Source organism: Hemitrygon akajei, chromosome 8 (genome assembly GCF_048418815.1).
Source record: "Hemitrygon akajei chromosome 8, sHemAka1.3, whole genome shotgun sequence".
Lineage (NCBI taxonomy): Eukaryota > Metazoa > Chordata > Chondrichthyes > Myliobatiformes > Dasyatidae > Hemitrygon > Hemitrygon akajei.
The window spans coordinates 71498475-71511426 of record NC_133131.1 but is presented as its reverse complement, the minus strand read 5'-3'; the positions used below and the strand labels follow the sequence as shown (position 1 = coordinate 71511426).

The 12952-nt window shown below is 44.1% G+C and overlaps 1 protein-coding gene across 2 annotated transcripts; it reads right to left on the bottom strand.

The window, feature by feature from the left end:
• Positions 1-238: 238 nt before the first annotated feature.
• srsf3b (serine and arginine rich splicing factor 3b) lies at positions 239-12214 on the bottom strand. 2 transcript variants are annotated; one of them, XM_073054019.1, is made up of 6 exons: positions 12089-12214; positions 10097-10304; positions 7669-7803; positions 3340-3381; positions 2432-2518; positions 239-1357 (listed from the first exon to the last, which is right to left on the bottom strand). In XM_073054019.1, the coding sequence occupies exons 2-6, from the start codon at positions 10300-10302 to the stop codon at positions 1330-1332; spliced, it is 498 nt and encodes a 165-aa protein (XP_072910120.1). In that variant the 5' UTR covers positions 10303-10304; positions 12089-12214; the 3' UTR covers positions 239-1329. The 2 variants fall into 2 exon arrangements, 1 of the variants encoding a protein (XP_072910120.1); XR_012099956.1 differs by lacking the exon at positions 239-1357 and adding an exon at positions 5346-5806.
• Positions 12215-12952: the final 738 nt, after the last annotated feature.

Below are 12952 nucleotides of genomic sequence, written 5' to 3'. Positions count from 1 at the left end.
AGAGGTCATTGGTTAAAGGTGAAATGTTTTAAGGCAGAACTTCTTCACTCAGAGGGTGGCGAGAGTGTAGGACAAGCTACCAGACGAGATTGATGTGGGTTTGATTTCAACATTTAAGATATCTGGTTAAGTACATGGCAGGGAGGGGGTTTGTGGGCCTGTTTCTGTGCTGTAGTGTTCTATGACTATCACCCCAAGTTGTCACACTAAACAAAAGCCAAAGAACTACTACAGAAAATGTGTAACCAAAGTTTATTTCCAAGAAAGTCACAAAACAGCAAACAAATGGCGCATGTCACAACAGGATTCAGATCATGAAGGAGGAAACGTATTGCTCCAATTTCTCATATCTCCAGTGGGCAAAATACACAGCAGGGCAGCGCAGGTATTTACAACGCAGTCGTTAACAAGGGAAAGATTAAGCACCAGCTTTTCCGACATAATAAACAGCAGTTTTCAGATTAGGAATTAACTGTACCACAAATACAAAACACTTCTCCCCCAACACTGTAGCCAATTCTGTGAAATTTATGCAGGGAAAACTGATAGAAATATCACTTTCTAGATTAAGTTTACCAGTCCAAAGAGTTACCACACCACAAATCCCTTTAAAAACCTGCTAACTCTTTAATGTTCTGATCTTCTGTTGAACTTAAAGGAACATTTCCCCAAATACTGGAATATTGCAAAATCTTGCTGTCACCCATTCTATAATTATTCACCTCCAAATAATGCCCCCGAGTCACTACACTAATGAAATCTACTACAAACTAACAGGTGCAGGATTTACAAACAGTTATACTACAGTTTTAACATCTTGCAGGTATTTTAGGAAACACAAAGAGTACGTACAAAAAAACAATTACAGCACCCAACCCTCAGATTGCACGGCACAGGAGTGCTGTTGTGTTATGTTAGAAAGCCCTCAAGCTTGGACAATAACCAAGAAATGAACAAAAACTACGGCTGGTCAGACTTGCTTGTGGGAAGATGGGGCAGGGGTGAAATTCTCATCAACTGAAGATGGACAAGCTTAGCAGTTCTAGCAAGCCAACCCTTGTACAAGGATTCAACATCTGCCCACAATTTAGTTCCTGCCTTTATATAAAAAACAAACTCTGCTTGCAACTCACATGACTGAATTTCTACATCTGAAAATCTGATCACTGGTTACATTATGGAGTACAAGAAAACACGATGAACTAACTGCTAAAACAGGGTAAAAAATGCTTAACTGCATGTCTGAAGAGTCTAATAAACAAATGCAATCACATTCTTAACAACTCCAACAGTCTGTACACGATCTTCAAAGGCCACTATGCTTCAGATTCATTTCCTATCAGTTGACCTGGAGCGGCTGAAATAAGAGAAAAGGAAACTGGTTTAAAACAGAGTCGACTTCATTATAACTGTATCTCGGTAATTCTAAAGAACTCAGTTATCCAAAATACCTTCTATACCTAGACATTACAGAAAAATGTGCATACTCTAGTATAGGTGTAAATTACATAACTCACATTATGAATGATCAAGTTCTGCAAAATGAAATGGGACTAAAACTAAAATAATAGTCTGACAAAATTTACCTGAAAACAAAGCAAGCATCCTTCGCTTGAAAGAGGCAGTTAATCTGATCAGTCATCCTAGGAGTACATTCAGCCAGAGACTCATTCCACCGAGATGTAACACTGAGTGTCATAGGAAGTCGTCATTCCTACCTGTGGCCATCAAACTTTACAACTCCTCCCTCGGAGTGTCAGACACCCTGAGCCAATAGGCTGGTCCTGGTCTAATTTCCACTTGGCATGATTAACTTATTATTTAATTATTTATGGTTTTATATTGCTATATTTCTACACTATTCTTGGTTGGTGCGGCTGTAACGAAACCCAATTTCCCCCCGGATCAATAAAGTATGTCTGTCTGTAGCCTGTACCTCATCACTGCACTGTAAACCAACTATTATTTCAACATTTATTTCAAGATACAGCAAAAAGTAGGCTCTTCTGGCCTCATGAGCACAGCAACCTATCCATTTAACCCTAGACTAATCACAGGACAATATGCCTCAGGCAATGTAGGGGAAACCAGAGCACCTAGAGAAAATCCATGTGCTCACGAAGACATACAAACTTCTCAGAGAAAGTGCCATCACCCCAAGCTACTATAATAGCATCACATTAACTACTACACTACCCTGATGCCCCAAGGCATATTTATAATGCTGCTTACATTGTAAATACATGCCTGGTATTCATGCATTTACACACATTAAACCCTTTAACCTTAAAAAAAATTATTCTATGTTATTTTGTGCTGCATATCGCACATTAACCTACACACAAATTCCTAATCCATCTAAATGTATATAGTGAATAAAGTTAATCCTTTAACCCCACTGATCCTCCTCATTGCGAGCATTCTAACTTACCTGCGAGACCTGGAGAATGAGCGAGATTGCTTATGGTTCCTCTCCCTAGACAGGGATCTCTCTCTCCTGCGATCCCTTGAGAGGGACCTAGAGCAAAATGAAAACATGTTATGAGATCAAAAATACATTGAGGATGAGAACTGACTTGACAAAGGTGTCAAATAAGAGGAATAGATCAAATAGACAGCCAGAGATTTTTCCCCAAGTTACAAATGATTAATATGAAGGGTGTGTCATTTTAAAGTGATTGGAGGGAACTTTTGGGGGTGGGGGGGGAGGAGGAGTTCAGATATAAGTTTGGTTCACAAAGCACCAGATGTGTGGAACACTGCCAGGTATAGTACAGGCAGATACACTAGGGACATTTAAGAGACAAGGATGATAGAAAAATGGAGGGCTATGTAGGATGGGTCAGGTTGATCTGAGAAGTTTTAAAGGCTGGCATATCATGGGCTGCAGAGCCTGTACTGTTCTAGGCTCATCTAACAACCCGAGGTTAGTTACTTGGATCGAACATACACTTATGCTAGTTTAAAGACTCAGTGCTTTAAAGCAGCCAGAGACTGACTTCAGACTTTGGAAAATGGCGAACTTTGAGACAAAGATTAGTGAAGCACACAAGGTTCCACTTCAGAGATAAGGCAGGAACAAGAGCTGACGTTAAAAAGACTGATACAACACTCACAAAATGTTAGAAGAACTCAGCAAGTCAGGCAGCATCTATGTAGTGGAATTAACAGCAACGTATCAGGCCAAGGCCTTTAACAGACTTGCTGAGTTCCTCCAGCATCTGCACCACAACTTGTGTGTGATTATGATGCTTGGAACAGAATGTTTGGGAAGGCTGAGACCAAACTGAGGCAAACCTTGCCGCTAAAATGACAGCCTGGCGGTAATACCACACGTACCTGCTGCGGCTTCTGCTAAAGCTCCTCCGGCGAGGCGGTGATCTAGGAGCGAGAGGGGAATTAGTGAGGAAGGAAACCAACGACAATCACTACAGTGACTGGTGTGAAGCACCACAGCCGGTCCCAATAACCCAACTCACTAATAAAGGCAAATTAATTACTGCACCTGAGGCCCGACAAACGCCTGCACAAAAATCTGTTTTTAAAGATTAAAGTAATCTACAAGGTGACAATGAATAAGTTTCAAAATAAGACCATTGCAGGGTTTTCCTTTCTTCAGCCATCTTGCAAAGAAATAAATCATCGCAGGAATCAAAATCACAGAACAATGGAGAACTGTATGGTTGATGCACAACCATGTCACAGGTAGAGAAGCAAAGTAAATGAAACCCAATTGCTGAATTAATTCAGCTGACTACTCAGCTTTCAATGGGCTTGCCCTCGATGAAACAATCCCCAAAAACCCTGCATTGGTGTAATCGCAGCTCTACAAAATCTTTGCTATGATGGGACAAATCAATAGCACACTGTGTGTTCCAAAATTAGAGGAATCCATTGGTTAACAGCAGGAATGGAAAACATTCCAATCTAGTCCACTGGTTTGCAACTTTTGACCTTGCTTTAGGTCTTGGATATGTTCCCAGTACTAGCAATTTCATGCCAGGAGATGAAAAGCTCAAATTGCAGTGGCTCAACAGTTTAGTTGGCTAAATGAGGAAAAATGCCCCAGCATAAATTTTCTTCCTGCCCAATGTCCAACGCCGAGAACACCAAGGTGCACAAGGTGTCCCATCATAGCAATGCACTTTGACATCGACATAAACTACAATTCAATTATTATATTCTTCAGACCTGCACTGTTACCTCGAATGCTTGGGTTAACTGGCTTTAGGTCCAATTTCAGAAACTCTCTGCAGTACCTGTGAGCCTGACATCTGCATCATAAACTTAGCAAAACCAACTTCACTTACTTGAGGAAACACTGTATTCAGTAGTGGCTTTCAAAGAGTTTAATTCAGAGAACAGTAAATACTCCCCAGTTTCCTTTAAATTAGAGACAATTACCAAATTTACCACATCCTACCCAAATTACCAGTGAAAAGTAAAGAACACGCACGTTCTACCATCGCAATTGCCCCCCCCCCCATACACATGACCAACAGTGTTGAGCAGAAACAACACACCATCCCATGAAGCCACCACTGTATACTTTCCTCAGTGGGGGAAGAAAAATCTAGGGCTGAGTCCTCAAAGGAATAAAAGCAATTAGGATCACAGTGCCACTAAGATGACGACTGTTGGGCAATCGGCACAATGTGGCCACTGCCCGTTTAGGACACAGTATTGGACAGCCAGTTTTCCCATTTATGATTTTTCCCAACATGCTGTTTCCCCCCCTTTTTAGCAGTGGCTATCTACTCTGAATAGCTCAGCATAAATTTCAGTTATCATTCCCACTTAACCATCACCAGGGCCAGGGCACCTCTCAAGGGACAAAGTGTCCAGTTTTCAGCAAGTAGGTCTTGAGGTAACAGTGGGCATATTCTTCAATACATAGCCACAGGCCAGAAAACAGCTAGTAATTATGGATGCAAGTCTCCAAAACTTAAAAGGGACTTCATTAAATTTTACAAGTCATCAGCAAGAAATCAAGTATACATATTAATCCTTTAGTGTCCTTTAAATTAAAATCAACTCTTAATCGTGTTCAATTCTGTTCAAATGCAGAGCATTCCCTTCAGAGGTACTCTGGCCCAGCTAGTTTTTTTTTGCACTCGTGGCCAAGAATATCAGAGGCATCAATTAACGATAATCATTAGCTTAAAATGCACAAGTAGCTTGCTATCATTCCAGTGCCCGAGTGCAAAAAAGCATCCTGCCCCTTCTAAAAAGCTTTTGTTTACTATATACAGCCAGCCCACTAAAACGCTAGTCTCGTTACCTTGTCAAAAAGCTTACTCCATTATACCAGCAGTAGACTATTGTATTAAGCAGGAAAAACTTACTAGTTTTTTGGCTTTCAACATGCTAGAAATGGAGAGGTCAGGCTGCCGGACTGACGGCCAGGTAGAATTTGCTGAAAAGGTTTGCCAGATGCGTGGTATTTGGTTGGCAGAGGGGGGTGTAGTGGTTTTTTTCCTGCTTTTTATTTAGCCGAAGGCTGCTGACACAAATGCTGAGTGTTCGGCTGCTGTTGTGGAGAAAGTAAACAGCTGATTTGACCAGAGTGGTGCGGGGCAGTTGAGGCAGCCGCTGCCGATTGGTCATGGTTGGAGAAGAGGCTGAGATACAGCATGCTTGGGAACCAAAGGGCGGTTGGTGCAACCTGACGACTGGACATGCCTTGGTCATGTGATACCGACACCAGCCAAGCTGATTGGGGCGCGCTGGTCACATGACGCTGAAAGGGCTAGTTGACTGGCTAATGCAGGTTCGAAGGGTGGTGAGAAGAGGCATGATGGTGACTCTGCAAGGGGGGTTCATTTTTATTAATAACAATGGATAAAATGCAACTTTAAAAATAAATAGTGCAATACACAAGCCATCAGTAAAACCAATCCCATTTTAGCCATTAGTGATGAGTGACAATGCAAAACAGCAATATCTAACCTATCAATCTGATTGCAAATGGCCAGAATCCAGCAACATGCTGTGTAATTTACACCTGTTCATCAGGGTTCCTTCTGAATGCAACCAGCGTGAAGTACACGCCTCCAGGCCGCTTGCTGCTCCATGGTGACAGGCACAATTTGCATCCCTAGAAGGGGAAGAGGCGTGCCATTTCAGCTGTAACGGAACGTCCAGGAATCCAGGCAGCATCTCCAACATGAAGACGCATTTGCCCGAGTTGCAGCCAACTCTGCCATATATCAGGAATCTAAACAGCATCTCCAACACAAAGGTGTGTTTGCCAGAGTTACAGCATTGAAATCTTCAGCCGCAGGCCAAGCATTTATTACCAACTGGCTGCCAAACCCTCCCAAGGGGGAGGTCTGCCTCACTTCAAATTCTACTGATGAGCAACAGCAGAAGGAACCCTGGCTGGGGTGCAGCAGGCTCCGACGTGCCTTCACAAGGCACAGTGCACCCCCGGAACAACCTCAGCTCGGGTTATTGCATTCTGCAAAAACTCCCAGCTGAGGTTTGTACTAGCAAGCTCAAATGAAGCTCAAATATGTCGCCAAATCAGAGAATTTCAGCCATTTACACAGTATTGTTCAAATTCAAGGTATGTTATTTGGAAACATTCTGAACATCTTTATCTTAACATCTGGGCAACATAAGGGCCAGCTTACAATACACCCCTTAAAAACATACTTTAAAAACCTGTCCGATTTGAATGCAACTTTAATTTTAGAAATTCCACCTATGTTGAAGTTATCCAAAGGGATCACAGTTGCAGAAAGCCTAGTACTGTGCCGCACTTACTAAAACACTGATCTCTGAGATACAGAATTGGCATTCATTCTGGGTAACAGGTGCACAGACCGGTGAAAGGCTGGGCAGGTAAGAAATTGGAAGTAGTAGTTCACCGGACTCCACAATTAACCAACTATCCAACTGCAAAATACAGCAAACTTCAAAATAGATTGGATTTGAGAAAACCCGGGTGAAACAATCCACTTAAAGGCCCAAAGCCAATTCTGATCCTCTCTGCACCAGTATTTTAGTACCAGAGCACTAATTGTGATGCTGTGAAATAAGCAAAGTTAAAAACTCTAAACCAACAGTGGCAAAGAGAGGTAGCAACAGCCCCAGCAGTACACCACCCCATTTACATATGGGGCACTTCCAGAACCACGGGGGTCAGCAACTAAGGACGCCAGGATTAGAGTAATGGCAGTGATGGGAGGTGGCAATCAATGAAAATACTGGGAACATATCTAAACAGTGGAAGACGAGGTTTACCACTGTGTGCCCTTCCAGGTCAGTGATTACAGCAGTTAAGGCAAGTCCACGCCGAGATTACTCACTGCTTGGACCAACCCAAGATTTGGGTACTGGGAGTTTGACTTTTCTGAAAGCAGTACTTTAGAACTCAGCTCAGGTAGCAAAGAGCTACGACAGGTTCATCGTGGCATCCTCAGTGCCTTCCCAAACAACTCACACACCGTGGTGTTCATGCCTGCACAAACTTAGCAAAATGCAACAGAAGCCAACGTGAAAGTTCAGGCTGTTGTTGAAAACCATGTCGCCCATCACTAGTAGCCAATACATCAAGCAAACATCTCAACAAATAGATGAATTAAAACAAAAAAAGTTAAAACTACAGAAACTTAAATTTTACATGCACAGCTACCACAAGACGACAAAGCCCAAAGATGTTACCTGCGACGGACTGGGGGGCTCCTACGGCGATAATCCTCGCGGGAACGCCGGGCCCAGGCTGGAGGCGGGCCACGATTACGAATGCGTCTCTCGCCATTGGAGAGTTCTACACGAACACGACAGCCACAAAGATTCCTGAAAATCAGCAAATCAGAATCTGCCCACTCACACATCTCCTGCATAAACACAGGCAAGTTCAACAGCCCACTGCAAATTTCACAGCAAAGATTCTAAACTATTACGAACAATTTTTCTTGGTTATTCTGAAACAAATATCTACAAATAAGGAAATACAAAACAGTCCCTGCTATGCGGCAATTTTTGTTAGCCAGGACACGCACCTAGAACAAAAACTTCATGTTTGTGGACTCCCTGGATAATCTAAATCATGCAATGGAAATTGTATTCTCATCTTTTTGTGCGACTGTACATTTACTGCTGTCTTATATGTGCCTTGCGCTGTGTCTCACTGCTGGTACTGAGTTTTAAACCTTGGCCCTGGAGTAACGCTGTTTTGTGTGCCTGTATTCATGGATGGCCCAATGACAAATGAACTTGAATTTGATATTTAAGAATCGTTTGAACTCGAGCGATGAATCCCATTAAACTGTCTCCAGGAACTTAAAACAATACTCTTTAGCCCAAAGTGTAGTGCGATCTCTTAACCTACTCCAAAATCAATCTAACCCAAAAGGTACACAGACCAATCGGGTACCAAGGATTGGAAAATCTTGGCAACGTTATTGATGTACGCCATGGTATCGTAGTGGTTATCACGGTTCTATTACGGCTTACAGCTCGGGGTGAAGGAGTTTGGAATTCAATCCTGGCGTCTTCTGTAAGGAGCCTCTGTGCATCCTCCCTGTGGAATGCGTGGATCTCCAGTTCCCCTGGTTTCCTCCCATAGTCCAAAGAAGTGCCGATTAGGTTAAATGGTCATTGTATCGTGATTAAGTTAAGAGTTAAATCTGGGTTTGCTGGCCGGTGTGGCTCGAAGAGCCAGTAAGGCCTATTCCATGCTGTATCTCTAAATAAAAAAAACAAAAACACTCTGATATTTAACCTGAGATAACAATTGTCCATTAAGATATCATAACAGACAGTGACAGAGTGACTCAATGGCTCAAAGGAACTTGGTACCACCTTGACGACCAATGCTAGGCTGACAATGTGTGGCCACTCCCCCTTATCCCAGGACAGACTGGTTACTGTTTCGTGTAGGTGAGGAGTGCACATCATACATCTCACATCAGCGCACCATGATGGTGTAGTGGTTAGTGCGATATTATCACAGCTTGGAATCTGATAACCCACATCATCTGCAAACTTTGTATATTCTTCCTGTGGAATCTGTGAACTTCCTTCGGGTGCACCAACTTCCTCCCACAGTCCAAAGACATACTGGTTAGCAGGTCACTGTAAATAGCCCTGTGATTATGGTTAAATTGGGCTTTGCTGTGTGGCAGTTTGATGGGCCTGTTCTGCATTGTACCTCTAAAAGTAATTTAAAATTAAAAATGAGCAAAACTTTCCAATTTGCTTTGTGGTACGAGACTGTTTTGACAGTTCAGACACTCAATTAACCTACAACTTCAACTTTAAAATCCATGAGTAATTAAGCTTGACTCAAATGACAGCATGGTTATTTCAAATGTGAAGAATGACATTTCAACCTTCAGGTTGAACTAGTGTGGGTAGCTTCATTCACTGAACTGATTCCACAACCCTGGATCACCTTTGAGGTTTATAGAACTCATGCTCTCATTACTTATCACTTATTTATTATAATTTGTTTTTTAAATTTTGAATTTGCACTATTTGTTGTCTTTTGCACACTGGTTGTCCGTCTCTGTCGCGTGTGGTATTTCATTTGATTCTGTGTTTCTTTGTATTTACTGTGAATGCCTGCAAGAAAATTAATTTCAGGGTAGTATGTGTATTTTGCAAATAAATTTACTTTGAAGATTGGAAGAGGTGCCAAATAGATCAAATGTTTCTATTGCACAACTAGGATCTAAAACTAAACTGAAATAGCATCTCCTTCACAACCACATTAATCAGCAAATGTCTACCTGCCTCCACTGTGCTAACCCCAAGATCAGATTTTTTTTAAAACTTGCAAGAGCAATGTTAAAATGGATTCAACGAAGCAAACAGTCTAGTACCAGAGATTTATGATTAGTAATAGTCCGGCTGGGTCACAAGAATATATCTGCCGAGCATCACAAAACTGTAGTCACACAAAATGGACACTTGGAAAGGAAGCATTCGGCAAGTCTCTCATTCCAGTCAGTAGGTGGAGCAATAGTGGAGGCAAAACTATACCCGGGAAACTGCAACGACTCCATTAGACTGCCCTCAATAGCACAATTACGCGGAGCACGCCAAGGGTTTTTGGAAAGGGACATGAATTTTGAAGAAAGATTACCTTCCATCTAGCTCCCTGACAGCATCGGAAGCATCGCGTGGATCTTCAAACTCAACAAAAGCGAAGCCTGGTGGATTTCGGGCAACCCACACACTCCGGAGAGGGCCATAATATCCAAACGATCGCTCCAGTTCAGTCTTGTTCCCATTATTTCCCAGATTCCCAACATACACCTTGCAGTCTAAAGGACACGAACCATGATTCATGGCTGCAACACCAGACAAGTATCAGTAAATTACTGGGAGCTTCTGCACACAAAACTACAAAAGACTAACTTCAAAATGCAAACATTCAACTCATGTTCCCATTATTTATTACTTTTTCCTTTTGTATTTGCACAATGCTTTGTCTTTCGCACACTGGCTGTGCAGTCTTTAATTGATTCTATTGTTTCTTTGTTCTATTGTAAGAAAATGAAACTCGTAGTATGAAATATGGGGACTTTGATAATAAATTTTCTCTATGGATCAAAACGACTAAGCCTTTTAAACTGAAGAATTCACTTGAACCAGCTAATTCTGCATTACTGTAAATAAGGTGGATTAAAGGACTGTCCAACGCCAACTCTCAAGGCTTAAGGAATGAGAATCTAAAACGTGCCGCTGTTAAGTGTGAAAACATAAAGGACTGGTTATGTCAATAACACCACTTAGCCTTTTAGCATTTCACAAAGGGCTGGTTGAAAGCAGTGCCATTGTTCACTATGCCACAGGAGGAATACTGAAATTACTACCGAACAAGTAATTTCAGACCAGTAAGCTGTGGGAGGGAGCCTACAATTACCAAAAAGTAACAAAATACAGCAACAGCTCATTTAAAATCCACAAAATAGTCTTGCCAAAATAAAAGCCTAAGGATAAACACGTAAATGCTGCATTGTAACAAAGACAAGTTAAAATGCTACTTAAAACCACAGGATTAATCCGATTCTCTCCCAACAGATGCCAAAAGCAGACACAAAGATGCCGCCGCCTAGGGGCGCGGGTCGATTATTTTTAAAGCAAATTACAAAACGGATCCAACTTTCCCTGTGACATGGCATAACCTAAACAAGGGACTCTGCGGGTGCTGGAAATCCAGAGTAACACACAAACTGCTGGAGGAACTCAGCAGGTCAGGAAGCATTGTATGGAAATTAATAAACTGCTGACGTTTCGGGCCGAGATCCCTCACCACCCCTTCCTTTTCAGTCCTGATGAAGGGTCTCCTTGGGTACCTAACCTGATCTTAAGGTACTCAAATAGTTATCTATTGCATTTCATAAGATTGCTTTTGTATCTATGTTCGTGTTTTCCATGCTCATTGAGTTTGTATGCTACACTGGATGCGGAGTAACAATCATTCTGCCCGTTTATTCATGTCCACGGATGCGCCAGGTTTGCTGAGTTCCTCCAATGTTTTGCATGTGTAAATCGCAGAGGCACCGCCAGAAGACAAAAAAAAAACAGGAGTTGATTCACAGCTCAATGGTGAACAATGGCAGTACAAAGACGGCGCACAATTACTCAGCTGGCCTGCTCCTTGTGCACAGCCCTGGGGGGGATCTGAGGATCGAGGCCGCAGACGGCCGGAAAGTAGCGGGAGAGCGGTGTAGAGAGTCCCCGGCCGGCAGTGGGGCTGCTGTAGGCCAGGGGCGACGGGCTCACGAAACGGGACGCCGCCTCTTTGTTCTCGGCCCACATGGGAGAAAATGGCGGCGCCATCCCCAGACCGCGCCCGCCCCGCAGGGACCACGCATCCACCTCCTCTCCCCTCAGCTCCCGGCCGCTCCGCCCCTCCAGCGGACAGCTACGGCCGGGCGGGGAGAAGGCTTCAACACCGGGGGGTCGAGGCTAATACCGGGCCGTTACGGCCCGAAGCCTAGGATCTACGTAGAGGCCTAGTAGAGAGGGAGCTGGCGTCTTTCCCGCCACGATCGGTCTGGGATTGGAGCCCAGCACTGCACGGCGGGGTGCCCAGCCACTAGGCGTGCTGGTCGGGAGCCCCAGTTACCTGCTACTCCCGGCCCGTTTGCCTGCCTGATGCTGCCGTTCCCGCTCCCGATGCCGACCGACCGCTCACGAACAAAATGGCGGACCTTGGCGCCGCCGCCGATGAAAATAGGTGTAGTCACGTGGTTCCGCCCCTACGGCTCTTTCCTCTACATCGGATTGGCTGCATCACCGCTGCTCCCGCCTCTCAAGCGGATTCTCAGAAGACGATTGGTGGTTCCGCCGCAATTCCCGCCCCTCCATCTCATGATCTGCAGCGTACTGGTGAAAATGCTAAGGTCCCGCCCCCACCCCGGCGCAACTCTTGGAACTGATTGGTGGAGAGCGCCCATTCATTCCGAGCATTCCGCGGAGGGAGGCCTGCGGGTCGTCTGTCAGCTCTCGGGGAGGATAGGACTCAGTTTGCTGGACGTGGCCGCTCCACCTCAACGGTCCTTGTGCGAACAAGAACTTGGACCATCGATTCCCCTTCCTGGCACTTAACCACATGCAAGCGGGACAAGTCCTATATCCACTCCCTCACCACCATTCAGGACCCCCCCCCCCCCGAAGTCCTTCCAGGTGAGTCAACACTTCACCTGCAAGTCTGTCGGGGTCCTCTATTGTATCTGGTACTCACGGTGCAGTCTCTTGTACGTCAGTGAGGCCCGAGGAAGACTGAGGGACCGTCTTGTCCTCCGCAACTGGAAGGATTTCCTGTGGTAAACCATGTTTTTTATTCCAGTGCCCATAGCCTACGATGGAGACTCTGGGGTTGGAGGAACAGCACCTCCTGTTCCGTCTAGATAGCTCCCAACCTGGCCGTATGAACATCGATTTCTCCAACTTAGGTAATTTCTCGCCCTTCTCTCTTTCCTCTTCCCAA